The following is a 19,319-nucleotide window of genomic DNA, read 5'->3' on the forward strand; positions in this document are numbered from 1 at the left end:
TATAAAGCAGCAGTCACCAAAACCATTTGGTATTGGCTAAGAAATAGATTAGTGGATCAGTGGAAAAGGTTAGGTTCACAAGACAGAATAGTCAACTATAGCAATCTAGTGTTTGACAAACCCAAAGCCCCTAACTTCTGGGAAAAGAATTAATTATTTGATAAAAACTGCTGGGATAATTGGAAATTAGTATGGCAGAAATTAGGCATGGACCCACACTTAACACCATATACCAAGATAAGATCAAAATGGGTCCATGACCTAGGCATAAAGAATGAGATTATAAATTAGAGGAACATAGAAGAGTTTATCTCTCAGACTTGTGGAGAAGAAAGAAATTTGTGACCAAAGATGAACTAGAGACCATTACTGATCACAAGATAGAAAATTTTGATTACATCAAATTAAAAAGCCTTTGTACAAACAAAACTAATGCAAACAAGATTAGAAGGGAAGCAACAAACTGGGAAAACATCTTCACAGTTAAAGGTTCTGATAAAGGCCTCATTTCCAAAATATATAGAGAACTGACTCAAATTTATAAGAAATCAAGCCATTCTCCAATTGATAAATGGTCAAAGGATATGAACAATTTTCAGATGATGAAATTGAAACTATTACCACTCATATGAAAGAGTGTTCCAAATCATTATTGATCAGAGAAATGCAAATTAAGACAACTCTGAGATAACACTAAACACCTGTCAGATTGGCTAAGATGACAGGAAAAAATAATGATGAATGTTGGAGGGGATGCGGGAAAACGGGGACACTGATGCATTGTTGGTGGAGTTGTGAACGAATCCAACCATTCTGGAGAGCAATCTGGAATTATGCCCAAAAATTATCAAATTGTGCATTCCCTTTGATCCAGCAGTGTTTCTATTGGGCTTATATCCCAAAGAAATACTAAAGAAGGGAAAGGGACCTGTATGTGCCAAAATGTTTGTAGCAGCCCTATTTGTAGTGGCTAGAAACTGGAAAATGAATGGATGCCCATCAATTGGAGAATGGCTGGGTAAATTGTGGTATATGAATGTTATGGAATATTATTGTTCTGTAAGAAATGACCAGCAGGATGAATACAGAGAGGTCTGGCGAGACTTACATGAACTGATGCTAAGTGAAATGAGCAGAACCAGGAGATCATTATACACTTCGACAACGACATTGTATGAGGACATATTTTGATGGAAGTGAATTTCTTTGACAAAGAGACCTAACTGAGTTTCAATTGATAAATGACGGACAAAAGCAGCTACACCCAAAGAAAGAACACTGGGAAACGAATGTGAACTATCTGCATTTTTGTTTTTCTTCCGGGTTATTTATACCTTCTGAATCCAATTCTCCCTATGCAACAAGAGAACTGTTCGGTTCTGCAAACATATATTGTATCTAGGATATACTGCAACATATCCAACATATAAAGGACTGCTTGCCATCTAGGGGAGGGGATGGAGGGAGGGAGGGGAAAAAAATCGGAACAGAAACGAGTGCAAGGGATAATGTTGTAAAAAAAATTACCCTGGCATGGATTCTGTCAATATAAAGTAATTATTAAATAAAAATTTAAAAAAAAAAGTTTGAAGAGAGAAGAGAAGATTTGGAACAGCCACTATGATAAGCCTCTGGTTTCTTTTCAATGCTCTCCTATAATTCTATGGTAGTTGGGGGAAATGGGCAATAGAATAGAGACAAGAACCATCCCAATTCTGTCTGACAGTATAGCTTTAGCCAGTTGAAGTCAGTGGCAATTCCTCATAGCGCAATTGCTCTCTATTTTCTTCTTAGGACCTGAATATTGAATGAAATGTGAGTGTTAAATATGTAGATCATTTGAAGAATATGACTTTCTCATTTGTTTCTTCTTCATTCCTTTATCCTGTCACCATTATATCCCACACTCCTATCTTTTCTTAACCTGTATTTTGTTCAATACTCTTATCAGGAATTGAGTATAATTATCTAAAGATTAGTATAGTCTTTTAAGATAGACTGTGGTAGATATGCCTGTCACACATTCAATTATCCATAATGCTATTTCTGGACAGTTCCACATCATATAGACAATATGACAACCTAGATTTCTGACCTTCAGAAAACACCTCTTTGGACCATTTTTTACCCTACCCCCAACTCTTGACTATGAATTCAGGTCTTATTGACCTCCCCATCCCAATGTGTTTCTGGCCTATATCCCAATTTTCAGCAATAGTTCTAATTTCAAAATCTCTAACCAGCCCCATGTTTCACCATTTTTCACTAATCCAAGTTCATAACAAATTCTTGGTATGAAATTCCCATTTCTTTCTAGTCAAAAGAATCCCATACCATCCACTTCTTTTTGGGTGAGCTGAACAAGAATATCAGACAGTCATGGCTAACCAACCTATTCCTCTAATGTGCTCCTCTCAAGCATGATGAACTGAAGGCATGACAAATACTCACCAAGCCTGTACTCAAGATAACTTTGCCAACTCAGCCAGTTACTCTCTAATGTCTCTGACTGGATATGAAATGGTAAGCTATGTGAGTGAGAGAACCATCTCTGCTTTGCAGGACAGATGTCATTCTTGACTTAGAAAATCAGATTGCAGAGCTAACCACAATGATAGAACAAATGAGCAGGGATCATCAAACTTCTCAGAAATTGGTGAGTTGCCTTTTAGTTTTACTCAGTCAATTTTTTTCAACGGGAACATCAGGGTCATGGTTCGAACCTACTCCAGGAAGAACTTTTCTATCTGTTGGTTATAAGGAAGGACTCTGTTTTTACTCAGCTATTTAGTAGTTTTGCTCCATTTGTGAATGTCTAGGTCACCAATGGAAATATACTATAAGACTATCCTCACTTTCCCTTCTCCTTTGATCTTTACTATTTAAAATGGATCAAAGGAGATGTGAAGTACATTCTAAGGACTTTGTGATGTCCACTGATGCTTAATCATGTCTGGAGTAGGCAGCTCACACTCCCTGGGACTTTTTGCCTTGAGTTAGATCAGTAGAGAGGAGAGATGATCCATTTACTTCTTCCAGAATTTTCCCATATGATGGAGTTGTCTATCCCAGTCAGATTAACCAATTTTCTTTTAAGTCAGTTAATCCAATCAATTAATTAGTTTCACTGGCTGTTCTGATGACAGCTCAGCCAGTTTGTGATACTTATAGAAAACCATCACTTAACAAAATGTTGTGCTGCCCCATCACTATTGTTTTTGACCAAATGTATTTTATTACATCTGAGTAAGTTTAGGATTGTCAGAAAATTGCCTTCATAATTAAAGATCAGGCATATGGATACCATCCAAAGTTCATGTGCTGTAGAAGGTAAATGTGAAGGGGACATGGAAGGGGGAATTTTTTGTGGGCTAGAAGCTCCACACAAGTGATAGAATATGAAGGAGGGCTATACTTGCTGTTAAATCCTTACCTGTCTTTCTAGCTTACAGAAGAAATGGAAAACCGGTACAATGATCTCCAAAAAGAATTTGAAAATAGCAAGAGGTACAGCCATTTGGAGGGAGGGGGAAATTGAGGAGAGGAGCATCTCGGTCTGTCTAAAGATAATGGGGTAGTTGAGCTTGAAGTTCTTTGAAGAGAGCATGTTCTGTTTTCTCTGTGCTACAGTCATTCTGATGCCAAAAGATGCTAAGCTGCACTAGGACTTTCTTACCCAAAAGGTTCTTTCATTCCCCAGGAATTAATTCCTTCTTTTTAATATCAAAGTGATTATTTTTGTCTTTTATAGAAAGCCTGAGAGACAAAAAGGTCTAGAGGATAGATATGTAGGCTTAGAATCAAAGAAATCTGAATTCTAATTCTTTTTGTAATATAATATTAGCTATATGACCAGAAGCAAACCTTCTCCCCAATGTCTAACCATCACTTATAGAAATGTTGCTAATTTGTATCAGTGGAAGGAATCTCCACTTAAGAGCAATTCCCAAAACCAAATTGCAAGTTGAAACCAAAAATAATGGGGAAAGAGAGTAAAAACAATCAAGTACTTATAGAGGAATCAAATTCTAGCTCAGATACGTAACTGTGTGACCATGGGTGTTTTATCTAACTTCTTGGAGTCTATTTTTTTTCTCCTAGAAACTGGGTATAGACAGTTGTATAATCCATTAAGTCAGTTCACCCTGTTTGTCTCAGTTTCCTCATCTGTAAAATGAGCTGGAGAAGGAAATGGCAAATCTTTCTCTTTACAAAGAAAAGCCCAATGGATCATGAAAAATTGGACACAACTAAAAAATGAAGTAAGAAAAGTGGGTGTATAAACATTTTTACTCACTACTTCATGGGGTTTTTGGGAGAAAAGATATTTGGTACATCTTAAAGCACTAAGAAAATGAACTCAAGGAACTATTAGCTCCCTATCATCTTTAGGGATCAAACTCCTCTCATTTGGTTCTTCACAACTAAGCTCTAATATCCCTTCCCATGCTTATACATCGCTTCCTTTTCACACACTCGGTGGTACAGTCAAGTGGACCTTCCTCCCATCCTCATGTGCAATAGTCCATATCCTGTCTATCATGTTGAAGGCTCATCCTACCTTACCTCTCTGTCTCTTGGAATCCTTGATTGTCTTAAAGGTTCAATTCAAGCCCTGGCTTCCAGATAAGTCCAGGCAACTGCTAGGACCTTCCTCTCTACCCTGCCCCCTCCACCAATTACTTATGCAATATCTATTTGGTATAATGGTACAATTACATCTGTATACATTAGCCTTTCCCAGTGGAAGTGAGCTCCTTGGGAGAAGGAGCTTCTGCTTTTGTACCACTAAACACCATGCCTGGCAAACAGCAAATTGTTTATTGGTTGATTGGGATGCGTACTTTGCTTTTAGGATTCTTCCTCTAAAACAGCTGTTAAAATTTTCTGTTCCACACTCTGCAGTTTATCCCCCCTTCCATTCTCCCTTCTCTCCCTTGTTCTGCTACTTAGGAAACATTAATAAGAATAACAGTTAGTGCAGGTGGGGAGGCATAGAGGGGAAAGAGGAACAGAAAGACTGAACTGAAAAGTCTCTTTGTGAGTCAATGACTACTCTCTCAACATTCACAATAGCTTCAAGAGAAAAGCATTTCTGAACCTATGCTTTTTTCTTTTGATTTTAGCTACTGCTGTCTAGAATAGGAGTCTCCAAAGTAGGGTCACTAGGTTCCCCTGGCTTCATGGCATGACCACAAGAAGTTTACAATCACTGAACCAGAGGTCAGGAAAATGGGTCATATCTTATCCATTCCAGGATTGTCAATGGAGATTTGTCTTCCACACAAACATGACACCCTTTATACCCACTATTGCCCAATACTCAGTACCCTTTTTATGCCTGTGCAATCTCCTGATCTTTTTCTTTTGGTACCAGGCATGGGCTCCTCAGGGAATATAATCCTAGCATTAACACTAGTACCTCTGGTTTTGATAAAACTTCTGTCCTCAACATACCCACATCTCTCTTTTTGCCCTTTCCCCCATCTCCCATTACCTTGTAGATGCACAGTACTGTGTAAATATTCAACCATTCTACTCAGTTCACTTTTTGTCAGTTCATATAAGTCTTCTCAAGTTTTTCTGAAGTTATCCTGCTCATCATCTCGAATAACACAGTAGTATTTCATCACAGTTATTCACCACAACTTATTTAGTCCCTATTGCTAGGCATCCTATCAGTTTCCAATTCTTTGCCTTCCCAAAAAGAATTTCTATAAATATTTTTGTACATATGGATCCTCTTCCTCTTATTTTGATCTCTTTGGGATATATCCTTTAAGTAATAGTTATTATTGGTCAAAGGGTATGTTAATAACTCTCCATAATTTTCTTGCATTGCCCTCATTCTTTCCCCCAATTCTCCTCTATTGCTCTTATTTAATTATAATACCATTTTTGCTCTTTTAAAATCTCCTTCTTTAGCTTTTTTAGGAATTCTTGCTGAACTTATGTCCAATCTTCATTTTTCATTAAGATTTTGCTTATTTTCACAACATTATGTACTGAATTTATGTCTTGACCTACCCTGTCACCAATTTATGGTTATTATTTGTTATTGTTTACTCATTGTTCTAGCCTACTTCTTGAATTTCAACTTTATGTTAGAATTGGATTCTGCTTAGCTCTGGGTAGATGTGGGAGTGGGAAAGAGAGGTTACTGTCTCACACTTGAGGTTTTTTCAGCTTGCTGTTTTCACAGCTAGTTCTAGGGGATCTATAAGTTTTCAAAATTTCAAAGGGTGATATGTTTTGGGAAGAAATGTGGCCCAAGTATGACCTCTGTTTCCTTGTGGCCACAAGCACTAACAATCTTCTCTGCCCTGGAATTACAACCCAGAACTTACTGATGTTAAATGACATCCATCTGTAAGTGATAAAAGTTCCTTGCATTATCTCTGCTGCTGCCATTATTGCTGCCACTGCCTCTGCCTCCAAGACCCATAGCTGGTCTAGAGTCCTCCATCCTGATCAACCCCCACCTATAGACCTCTCCTTCTAACTTCCTAAATTGTCCTGGGCTGGGAAAAATGTCTCATGCCAATCTTTTTTAAATTATGCTACTCCTGAATTTGATTTGATTCATTATTTTAAAGTTATTTGGAGGATAATGTTGAGAAAGTTCAGCTAGGGAGTTTACTTCCTCCACTCCATCATTTTGGTTCCACCTCCCCACCCATCTTTTGAACTCTGTTGTATTTGAGAACATTGCCATCCTTCTAGCTACCCAGATTTGCAAGCTCTCAGGTCATTATCTATATTACTCATTCTATGCATCCAATCAGTTGTCTAATCTTTCTATTTCCTACATCATCTTTTGTCTATACATATAGCTACAATCCGAATTTGGTCTCTTATCATTTCTCCCCTGGTCTATTATAATAGTCTTCTAATTGGTCTTTCTCCCTCCAGCTCCTGTCTTCTCTAATCCTCCACAAAGCTGCCAAAATGATTTTTCAAAAGTGCAGGCCTATGTCAATGTTCCTACTCAGCAAACTCCAGTGGCTTTCTTTTGTCACTAGAACCAAGCATGATTTCATTTTTGTGTCTACACGTCTTAAATTCTATTTTTGTGTAAGTTTTATAACATAAATAACTACTATGGTCATTATTATTGTTGTTCAGTCATTTTCAATTGTGTCTAACTCTTCCTGACTTTTTTTTTTTTGGGGGGGGAGGTTTCTTGACAAAAATACTGGAATATTTTTCTCCATTTCCTTCTCCAGCTTATTTTGCAGATGAGGAAATTGAAACACTCAGGGTTAAGTGATTTGCCTAAAGTCACAAAGCTAGTATCTGAAATCAAATTTGAAATCGGCTCTTCCTGATTCCAGATCCACGCGCTCCATTTACTGTGCCATCTATATACTAAATTTTGAGACCCCAACATTATGGATGACAAAGAAAACTCTCAGGAAAGTGGGGGAACCACCAGATCTGAAGCTGACCATAGGTTACCCAAGCAAAAGATTTATCAGTAACTACCTCATCTGATATGTTTAATATAGCTGACCTTTCAAGGTATCAGATTTTCTCAGTGACAGAGTATAGATATGTCCAAAAGGCCTTTGGAGAACATTCTAAGATTCTAAGATTAATTACTCTTCTGTTAGGATTAGTTTTAGAATTAGGGTTAGGGTCAAATCTTAGTCGAGGTATGGCCTTATCAGGATGACCATGGCTCCCTGTGACTGCCTTATCTTTCTAGCTTTGGTGGGTAAAAAAATAGCTTTATTCAGACATCCTTTTATTGATGACTATTTCTCCTGTGATGACTACACAGAGAACTCAAGGAGACTCATCTTGTAGCAATGACTGCTTTGGAGGAAAGGTATAAAGCAGCCCTGAAGATGGAGAAGAACTCTGCACAAGGAAAGCTAGGTACAGCTACAATCTGGGTAGAATGTTCTATAAGAAAGCTCCATGAGCATGGCAGGGAACACAGATTAACTGGAAAGCATCTGCCAAGTTTCTCTTCTTTTCTTCATAAAGTTTGGAAGAGAATGACTAAAAGAAAGGAAATCCATTTATCAACATTTATACCAAGACAAGAAATCAGAAACTCGCAATTCAAATCCCAGCTGAGTGACTGGATATAGGAATCTCTTCCCTACATTTACCCTCAGGGCTATTGTGATGAGCAAAAAAAAAAAAATCTATGTGTATCAGAGTACTTTGGAAAAGGAAAAGGCCCTATACCTAGGTGAGGTAGTATTCTTATTCTTATTCACCCTGCAGTGGGTGAATAATAACCACTGAACAAGTATTTATTAAGCACCTAGTATGATCAGGGTATTCTGCTAAATGCTGGGACTATAAAGAAAGCTCCCTGAGCCCTAATAAAAGTCTTTGAGGGAGAGAGGACATTTAAGGTTACTTTAACCTGGCATTTCAAGTTAACCTTAACTCTTCCAAGTTCTGAGAACCCAAGCCAATGTTCTACAGGGAGTAGGGTAAGGCCCCTTTTGTCATATTATATTGACTCATGATAAGGACTGGATGAAGTTTGATTAGGAGTAATGCAGGATGTTCCAAAAGTCTTAGTGATATTTTCAGCTGTTTTTAAACTGTATATTGGTGTGGCCTATGTCTTTTGAATGGAATAGTGATGACTGTTTTATTTTCTCTTGTCTAGAGAGTATGGTGAAGGAGTACAAGTATTTGAAGAATATGTTCCGAATGTACCAGGTGAGATCTAGCTACTTTGAACCATTTTCAAGCATAAGGGAAGCTGGACCACCAATTGCAGACTTCATTTCCTGGTAGATAATCCATGGTGGACACTCAAAATGGATTAGTAGTAGTAGTTACTTTCCAGGGGAGATGGGACCGCAAGGAAATGGAGCAGAGGTGTCTACTCCAGCAAAGTGGAGAGACTGGTGTAGAGCTTTGAATTAAATTGAATAGAACTGTTTAGTGCTGGCTGCTCAGCTAACAGTGTTAATGTTCTGGTGGGACTGCTTCTACATAACTGTGATTCTCCCAGGCTTACTCTTTATTTTCAGTTTTTTGGATTGTTGGTGCTATTTTTTTTTTAAGATGAATGCCTATAGAAACAGGAACGTCTATGTTTCCTCAGGCAGAAGAAGCAAACTGAACAGATTGAAGTGTCAGTGTTGATTTTTTTAAAAAATTAATTGGGTATTTGTTTTCTAATGATTTAATCTAAAAATGTTTTCTAAAGATCTAATCTGATCATTCATTTATTCAATGCCTATAAACTCCTGGAATAGGGAGGAAAAGAAATTGAACTAATATATTTGTTATATGTGTGTGTGTGCGTGTATATGTGTTTGTGTATTTGTGGACATGTATAGGAGAAAGAGAGAGAGAAAGGGAGAGAAGGAAGGAGAGAGAGAGAAAGAGAAGGAAGGAGAGAGAAGGAGGGAACACATGTTTTTAGGAACATAGCTGACTTGTCCAAGAGAATTCATGATTTGTGGAGGCTCCACAGGCTCACCTTCCTTGACCCACAAAGATGTCCTTACTAGGAGTAGAAAGACTCCTGAGAGCTAAGCTTGTGGCCAGGCCACCAAGGGATTCAGAGCAAAGCATATGAGCTGGCATCATGTCTAAAGTCTCCTCAGGTCCAAGGAGTAGTCATGAAGAACTGTGGGTCTTCCTTGTTTTCAAAGTACTTTTCTCGTAATCACATTGAAGGACATGTGCTATTTAGTATTCCACTTTATGGATGAGAAAACTGATGTTCACAAAGGTGAGGTACTTGCAATAGAGAACACTACTTGGACAGACACCATCAACTCTATATCTCCCTCTTCCATTTTAATACCAGCATGTGATTCTAAATAATTTTTAAACTCTCTCTCTTCCGAATTTGTGGCCAAAGAACTGAAGGTTATTATTGAACACATAATTTTGATTATGTTAAAATTAAAAATTTTTTAATAAATAAAACCAGTGCAGACAAGATTAGAAGGGAAGCAGTAAACTGGGAAAACATTTTTACATTCAAGGGTTTTGATAAAAGCCTCATTTCTAAAATATAGAGAAAATTGACTCAAATTTTTAAGAATTCGAGCCATTCTCCAATTGATAAATAGTCAAAGGATATGAACAGACAATTCTCAGATGAAGAAATGGAAACCATTTCTAGTCATATGAGAAGGTACTCTAAATCATAATTGATTAGAGAAATGCAAATTAAGACAATTCTGAGGTACCACTACCCACCTGTCAGATTGGCTAAGATGACAGAAAAAGATAATGATAAATGTTGGAGGGGATGTGGGAAAACTGGGACTCTGATACATTGTTAGTAGAGTTGTGAACAGATTCAACTATTCTGAAGGGCAATTTGGAACTATGGCCAAAAGGCTATCAAAACATGCATACCCTTTCATCCAGTAGAGTTTGTACTAGGCTTATATCCCAAAGAGATCATAAAGAAGGGAAAAGGACCCACATATGCAAAAATGTTTGTGGCAGCCCTTTTTGTAGTGGCCAGAAACTGGAAACTGATGGATGCCCATCAGGTGGAGAATGGCTGAATAAGTTATGGTATATGAATGTTATGGAATATTATTGTTCTATAATAAACGATCAGCAGGATGATTTCAGAAAAGCTTGGAGAGACTTACATGATGATGTTAATTAAAATGAGCAGAACCAAGGGAACATTGTACATGACAACAAGATTATATTATGATCAATTCTGATAAACATGCCTCTTTCCAACAATGAAATGATTGATGCCAATTCCAATGATCTTGTGATAAGGAGAGCCATCCAGAGAGGAGTGTGGGAACTGAGGGTGGATCACAACATAGCATTTTCACTCTTTTTGTTGTTTGCTTGCATTTTTATTTTATTATTTTTTTCCCTTTCTGATCTGATTTTTCTTGTGCAGCAAGATAATAATATAGATATGTATGTATATATTGTAGTTAACATATATTTTACTATGTTTAAGATATATTGCGTTACTTGCCATCTAGGGGTAGGGGTGGGGAAAAGGAGGGGAAATTTGGAACACAGGGTTTTGCAAGGGTCGATATTGTAAAACTATCCATGCATATGTTTTAAAAATAAAAAGCTTTAATTTGCAAAAACACTCTTCTTTCCCTTCTCCTGGGAATTCTTGATTTATAAGACCATGATATTCATAGATGTTATGACCCTCTGTGTCATCCTAGGATAGTATCTCAGATGAAATGGAGGAGAAGTGGTCAAGGCGGAAGATAGAATGGGAGAAGAGTGAGAAAATGGAGCGAGAAAAAATCCTCTTACAGCAAAGTAAGTGGGGAATCTTGAAATGTTTCAGGAATGTGGATGACCTAGGTTTATTGAAAGGAAATAACACCAAATGGAATGATTGGAATGGAAGGACTATGGCCTCCTTCTAAGCAGCTACTTATACATTCATTTAATGAACTTGTCAAAGTCACAGCATGCCCCATTAGTTTCCATTTTATTTTTTAGAACAATAATACAATCCAATGGTTTGTAACTTTATTTTTATTATGATAATATTTTTAACATAAAAAATATTTATGGATCCCTCTTATCATAGTAACTGTACATAAGTATCTATATTGTAAAAATGCATGCGTGAACCTTTTGTTTAACTCAGGCTACCATTTCTTATGTTATAGAGTATTTTGTTTTTTCCTCCTTGTATCTTTCAATCACAGATGTACTTATGAGATTGCACCTATATACACATAAACTTTATTCTCTGATTCTCCACAGAATATAGATTAACAAGGAAGTTTGAGGTGGATGTAGAGGAAGAAAAGAGAAAAATAGAGGAACTCCATATCCAAGAATGTGAAAGGTTCAATAAGGAAAGAGAGGTAATTCCCCTCCCCCCCCCCAAGGAGGAATGAATAATCTTAGATTTATTATAAGCTTTCAAAGGCAAGAAATAATTTTATGTGCCTTGAAATGATTTGGGGATGTTATATTTAATAGCTACTTGTTTTTTGGAAGCAATTCAAATTATTTAGATAAATCCAGGGGGCCAAGATACCTGGTTCACAATCAATAATATTACCTAGAATTTACATAGCATTTATAGTTTCAAAGAGCTTCAAAAATATTATTTTATATCATGCTCCATCATTGCATTGATTATGGTTTTATATGAATTATTCTACTGAATGTGCCAAGTTTAAATTATATTTAAACAAATACTTATATTCACCAAAGGGCTCAGAATCCTCTTTCCAAAGACAGTATGTAATACCTTAATTTTTTTTAAAGTCCAAATATTATATAAAACAAAGGACTTTGTAAAAATCAGTGACCTGATGAGTTAGCTGTTACAGCTTCTACAATTTTGCAATTTAGTACTTAGATGCTAATTCTATTCTATGTTCTTCCTTCCTTCCTCCCTCTCTCTCTCTTCCTCCCTTCTTTTCTTCCTTCCTTCTTTCCTTCCTTCATTCCTGCCTACATGCTTTTTTTTCTTTCTCTGTCCTTTTTCTTTTCTCCCTCCCCCCTTCCCTCTTATTCTCATCCTAAACCTCCCTTTCCCCCCATCCTCCCTTCCTTCTCCTCCAGTCATCCCTCATTTCCCTTCCCTCCTCTCTTCTCTCTCATTTTCATGTTAGGTTGGGAGGGGGGATGGATTGAAGGTGGTTTTTTTTTTGGTTTTGTTTTAGTTTTTAACTTTGTAAATGTAACATACTTTCCTCTCTGTTTCCCATGTTTGAGTTAGTTTTGGTGGAGCATAGGATCACAGAATTGGATTGGACCTTAGGAAACTTCTAGCTAGCACAACCTCCCTCCTTAGAGATAAGGAAACTGAGGTTGATGGAGCTTAAATGACACAAGTGAGATTACAGAGCTAGAATTTGAATCCATATTCCCTGATGGCAAAATTTAATGCTGCACCATGATCTTAGATCTGAAATAGAAATTACATAAGATTCATCTTCAATGTACACTTACTTGTTTTCAGGCGTTCGTAAAACAACATGAAGTTGATGTATTGAATTTAGAACAGCTGCAGAAATCTAAAGAGGTGAGAAGTTGGGGTGTTTTGTTTTTCCTCTGGGATTGCTGGTATACCATTAAGCAAAATGAAAATGTGAACCAAAGGAGATTGATTCTATGATGCCTTTCCTCAAAGAATCTAAGCCAATGGACCACATCTGAGCTTTTTGAGGATTTTAGAACTTGTTGCCCAACAAAGCCTTTAGTGGCTTTTCAGAACCACCACTATTATGTATGTTAGTTATAAGTCAACCTAATTAATGTATGACTTTTAGAGAAGAGTTTGAGCTAGGGCTTGTTTTCCAGTTTCACTAAGGTTCAAATAAAGTCATGGGCTTTATTTTTTTTCCACAATAGTATTTTACTTTTTCAACTACAGGTAAAAATAGTTTTCAACATGAGTTTTTGTAAGATTTTGAGTGCCAATTGACCACAACTGAGGTTTCTGGGGATTTTAGAACTTGTTGCCCAACAAAGCCTTTAGTGGCTTTTCAGAACCACCACTATTATGTATGTTAGTTATAGTCAACCTAATGTATGACTTTTAGAGAAGAGTTTGAGTAGGGCTTGTTTTCCAGTTTCAAAGGTTCAAATAAAGTCATGGGCTTTATTTTTTTCCACAATAGTATTTTATTTTTTCAACTACAGGTAAAAATAGTTTTCAACATGAGTTTTTGTAAGATTTTGAGTGCTAATTGACCATAACTGAGGTTTCTGGAGATTTTAGAACTTGTTGCCCAACAAAGCCTTTAGTGGCTTTTCAGAACCACCACTATTATGTATGTTAGTTATAAGTCAACCTAATTAATGTATGACTTTTAGAGAAGAGTTTGAGCTAGGGCTTGTTTTCCAGTTTCACTAAGGTTCAAATAAAGTCATGGGCTTTATTTTTTTTCCACAATAGTATTTTATTTTTTCAACTACAGGTAAAAATAGTTTTCAACATGAGTTTTTGTAAGATTTTGAGTGCTAATTGACCATAACTGAGGTTTCTGGGGATTTTAGAACTTGTTGCCCAACAAAGCCTTTAGTGGCTTTTCAGAACCACCACTATTATGTATGTTAGTTATAGTCAACCTAATGTATGACTTTTAGAGAAGAGTTTGAGTAGGGCTTGTTTTCCAGTTTCAAAGGTTCAAATAAAGTCATGGGCTTTATTTTTTTCCACAATAGTATTTTATTTTTTCAACTACAGGTAAAAATAGTTTTCAACATGAGTTTTTGTAAGATTTTGAGTGCAATTGACCACAACTGAGGTTTCTGGGGATTTTAGAACTTGTTGCCCCACAAAGCCTTTAGTAGCTTTTCAGAACCATCACTATTATGTATGTTAGTTATAGTCAACCTAATGTATGACTTTTAGAGAAGAGTTTGAGTAGGGCTTGTTTTCCAGTTTCAAAGGTTCAAATAAAGTCATGGGCTTTATTTTTTTCCACAATAGTATTTTATTTTTTCAACTACAGGTAAAAATAGTTTTCAACATGAGTTTTTGTAAGATTTTGAGTTCCAATTGACCACAACTGAGGTTTCTGGGGATTTTAGAACTTGTTGCCCAACAAAGCCTTTAGTGGCTTTTCAGAACCACCACTATTATGTATGTTAGTTATAAGTCAACCTAATTAATGTATGACTTTTAGAGAAGAGTTTGAGTAGGGCTTGTTTTCCAGTTTCACTAAGGTTCAAATAAAGTCATGGGCTTTATTTTTTTTCCACAATAGTATTTTACTTTTTCAACTACAGGTAAAAATAGTTTTCAACATGAGTTTTTGTAAGATTTTGAGTGCCAATTGACCACAACTGAGGTTTCTGGGGATTTTAGAACTTGTTGCCCAACAAAGCCTTTAGTAGCTTTTCAGAACCACCACTATTATGTATGTTAGTTATAAGTCAACCTAATTAATGTATGACTTTTAGAGAAGAGTTTGAGCTAGGGCTTGTTTTCCAGTTTCACTAAGGTTCAAATAAAGTCATGGGCTTTATTTTTTTTCCACAATAGTATTTTACTTTTTCAACTACAGGTAAAAATAGTTTTCAACATGAGTTTTTGTAAGATTTTGAGTGCCAATTGACCACAACTGAGGTTTCTGGGGATTTTAGAACTTGTTGCCCAACAAAGCCTTTAGTAGCTTTTCAGAACCATCACTATTATGTATATTAGTTATAGTCAACCTAATGTATGACTTTTAGAGAAGAGTTTGAGTAGGGCTTGTTTTCCAGTTTCAAAGGTTCAAATAAAGTCATGGGCTTTATTTTTTTCCACAATAGTATTTTATTTTTTCAACTACAGGTAAAAATAGTTTTCAACATGAGTTTTTGTAAGATTTTGAGTGCCAATTGACCACAACTGAGGTTTCTGGGGATTTTAGAACTTGTTGCCCAACAAAGCCTTTAGTAGCTTTTCAGAACCACCACTATTATGTATGTTAGTTATAAGTCAACCTAATTAATGTATGACTTTTAGAGAAGAGTTTGAGCTAGGGCTTGTTTTCCAGTTTCACTAAGGTTCAAATAAAGTCATGGGCTTTATTTTTTTTCCACAATAGTATTTTACTTTTTCAACTACAGGTAAAAATAGTTTTCAACATGAGTTTTTGTAAGATTTTGAGTGCCAATTGACCATAACTGAGGTTTCTGGGGATTTTAGAACTTGTTGCCCAACAAAGCCTTTAGTGGCTTTTCAGAACCACCACTATTATGTATGTTAGTTATAGTCAAACTAATGTATGACTTTTAGAGAAGAGTTTGAGTAGGGCTTGTTTTCCAGTTTCAAAGGTTCAAATAAAGTCATGGGCTTTATTTTTTTCCACAATAGTATTTTATTTTTTCAACTACAGGTAAAAATAGTTTTCAACATGAGTTTTTGTAAGATTTTGAGTGCCAATTGACCACAACTGAGGTTTCTGGGGATTTTAGAACTTGTTGCCCAACAAAGCCTTTAGTAGCTTTTCAGAACCACCACTATTATGTATGTTAGTTATAAGTCAACCTAATTAATGTATGACTTTTAGAGAAGAGTTTGAGTAGGGCTTGTTTTCCAGTTTCACTAAGGTTCAAATAAAGTCATGGGCTTTATTTTTTTTCCACAATAGTATTTTACTTTTTCAACTACAGGTAAAAATAGTTTTCAACATGAGTTTTTGTAAGATTTTGAGTGCCAATTGACCACAACTGAGGTTTCTGGGGATTTTAGAACTTGTTGCCCAACAAAGCCTTTAGTAGCTTTTCAGAACCACCACTATTATGTATGTTAGTTATAGTCAACCTAATGTATGACTTTTAGAGAAGAGTTTGAGCTAAGGCTTGTTTTCCAGTTTTACTAAGGTACAAATAAAGTCATGTGTTTTATTTTTTCCACAATAGTATTTTATTTTTTCAACTACAGGTTAAAAATTAATTAGTTTTAAAATACTCATTTTTGTAAGATTTTAAATTCCAAGTTTCTTCTCCCTTCATCTCTTAGCTTCCTTCTCCCCAAGACAACAAGTAATCTGATATAGGTTATATATGTACAGTCATTTTCAACATGTTTCCATATTAGTCATATTGTGAAAGAAAAGTCAGAACAAAAGGGGAAAACCATGATCCCTGCTGAAATCCTCTTTATATTTCACAGAGCTGAAAGGGACCTCAGAAATCTTCCAAACCTCTCATTTTTAGACAACAAAACTGATACCAGTGATTAAACAATTTACCCCATGGTCATATTTAGACATTAGTAGCAAAGCTAGGATTTAAATCCAGGAAACCAATTCCAAAATCCAGCATCTTTTCTACTATACTGACACTGCTTTAGATTTTAACCTGCACTGCAAAGTATGGCTGAGGCATTAATTTCTCAAGCGGTTCTAAGGTTTCTTGATCAATTATGTGATTTTAAAGTTTGTCACCAAGAATTTGAAAATCCAGTGATGAAATTTTATTTTATTTTTTTACCAGTGTAATTCACCATGATCATTTGTTTATTTAGGGGAAGGAAGGGGGAGTGATCTCTATGAAGATTGACAAAATGACAATTCCTAGAAGTATTAAAGAATTGTTCATGATAACAAGCACATAAGATGATTTGTATCCAGCAGCTCCTTCTGCTGAAAATGCATTTTGAACATAAGGTCTTTGATTGCAGGGCATTTGGACACCTGTTGAAGCATAGACCCATGGAAATATATAGTTCACTTAGAGACCTCAGGAAAACAAGAACAACAGGGCAATAAAAGGGTTAAGATGTAGCACATGAAATTACAATAAATTTAGTCTATTATTGGACTAAAAGTTTGTTCATGAGGTCAGGAAATGTCTTCTATATATTCATTTTCCCCAACTCGTAGCAGAATGCTTTGTAAACAGTAGGTGGTCCATAATTACACTTGGAATTGATTTCAATCTCTTTCTCTTAATAAAGGTCATAGAGGAAGAATTGCAGGCACAGTCTCTTGTTTTAGAATCACTAAACACATCACTGTACCAAAGTCAAGTGGAACTACAGAAAGAGGTGAGTTCCAGTGTAGATAAGGGGATAGCAGGTGAATAAAGCATGAGAAACTGATATATGGAAAGAATTTTAGATCATCTAGTCTAACCCATCCAATGACATTTATAGTACAGTAAGCTGCCTCCTATTGCTATGACTGTCTATTAATCTTCTTGCCTAGAGAGGTAAAGGACAGTCATTTTTTTAAATGCCTTTCAGAAAAACCATGCAATTAACCTGGAGCAGATCCTTCAGCAAAAGCTTGTTGAAGTTGAGGAAAAGTACAAATATATGGTACAGAACCTGACAGATGAAAATTTAGAACTGAGGTATGTAGCCATTCTTTTGAAGAATGGGAACACCGGGGTTAGGGATTGGATGGGTAGGTTTTTGGTAAGACAGGAAGTGGGGGAGATGAGCAAGAGAGTTTACCTACAATTGTTCTAGAATTTTGTCATTTGAAAAAAGAGAAAATTATTTAAGCTCCCCAAAGCACGTCTTTCCTATTCCTGCTAACTCTTTGCTTTAATTTTATCCTTAACTTGCCTTGCTATTACTTAATCTCCCACTAACCATGGATTCCTCCCTTGTCTTCTTCCCTAACCTTTTGTACACCTCTTTCCTTAATTCTTTATAGATTTTGGAGAGTGCTATATCCTTCATAGTATATATGTAGTGTTGCCTACTTAACCCATTTCTGATGCTAGTAGGTTTTCAGCTATGAGTCCTCTATCCCCATCTAATGTTTGTGTCTATTCTTCCTCTTTACCTCATTTGCATAACCTAATTACTATTTTTAACTTAACTCTGCCCATCTTTCTATTTGAGCTATCCTATTGCTAATGTCAGTCTTAAACATGTGGTACATTTCCCATTGTACATTTCCCAAATTAAAAAACAAAAAACACAAACAGTTTGTCTGTATTAAGTTCTTTGAAATTGAAATCAATCTTTGATATTGGTTCTTTTACATTAAATTTTCTTTTGATTTTTTTATGTTAAATTTTCTATTGAGTTTGGGTTGGTTTAGAAAGTCCTGAAAATCTGCAAGTTCATTATTGAATGTCCATTTTTTCTCATTTCATATTATGAATAATTTTGCTAGATATGATATTTTTTACCACAGACCTAGTTCTTTTGATTGCTGGTAGATATGATTCCATGATCTACATTCTTTTATTCTGGATGCTGATAAGTCCTGTACAATTCCAATTGTAGCTTTAGCATATTTGAATTGGGTTTTTTTTGTTTGTTTTTTGCAAAATTTTCTATTTGATCTGGGGGTTTTGAAATTTGGCAATAATATTTCTATGTGTTTACCACAAAAGATCTCTTTGAAGTGATGATCAGTGAATTTTTTTCTATTTCTACTTTCCCCTCATGTTCTATTACTCCAGGATAATTTTCTTGGTTTATTTCTTGCATTATTATATCAAGGTTCTTTTTTTAGTCACAACTTTCAGGTAATCCAATTATTCTTATATTTTCTCTGCTTGATCTGTAGTCTACACCTGCAATTTTTCTTATAAGAAGTTTCACATTCTAATTCTGTTTTTTTCATTCTTTACAATCTGTTTTGTATTTCTTAGTATTTCTCACTGGCTTCCCCTTGCCCAATTCTAATTTTCAAAGAGTTATTTCCATGTTTGAGACTCTGTGTCTCCTTTTATAGTTGGTTGCTTTTTCCCCCATAATTTTGTTTTTCTTAGATGATTTTTATTTATCTATTTTTTTAGTTTTTCTGTCTCTCACTTATTTTTAAATTCTTTTTTGCTTCTATAAATTCTCTCTGGGCAGAAAATCATTGAATGTTACTCTTTGGGGTAGAAGAAGCTTTATTTTTTTTTTACTTCAGCATCATCCTCTGTAGATAAACTCTGGTCTTCCCTGTTTC

General features: G+C 35.8%; 1 protein-coding gene across 7 annotated transcripts in view; it reads left to right on the forward strand.

The window, feature by feature from the left end:
- FLACC1 (flagellum associated containing coiled-coil domains 1) overlaps positions 1-19,319 on the forward strand; it is a 58,249-nt gene that overhangs the window by 23,707 nt on the left and 15,223 nt on the right. For all 7 annotated transcript variants that reach the window (XM_051983784.1, XM_051983785.1, XM_051983787.1 and 4 more), the window contains 9 exons: positions 2,563-2,656; positions 3,446-3,507; positions 7,784-7,881; positions 8,636-8,688; positions 11,154-11,253; positions 11,710-11,813; positions 12,923-12,985; positions 17,357-17,446; positions 17,645-17,754. In XM_051983784.1, the coding sequence (XP_051839744.1) occupies positions 2,563-2,656; positions 3,446-3,507; positions 7,784-7,881; positions 8,636-8,688; positions 11,154-11,253; positions 11,710-11,813; positions 12,923-12,985; positions 17,357-17,446; positions 17,645-17,754 (774 nt within the window). The remainder of the gene's footprint in view (positions 1-2,562; positions 2,657-3,445; positions 3,508-7,783; positions 7,882-8,635; positions 8,689-11,153; positions 11,254-11,709; positions 11,814-12,922; positions 12,986-17,356; positions 17,447-17,644; positions 17,755-19,319) is intronic.

Source organism: Antechinus flavipes, chromosome 3 (assembly GCF_016432865.1).
Source record: "Antechinus flavipes isolate AdamAnt ecotype Samford, QLD, Australia chromosome 3, AdamAnt_v2, whole genome shotgun sequence".
NCBI classification, from domain to species: domain Eukaryota; kingdom Metazoa; phylum Chordata; class Mammalia; order Dasyuromorphia; family Dasyuridae; genus Antechinus; species Antechinus flavipes.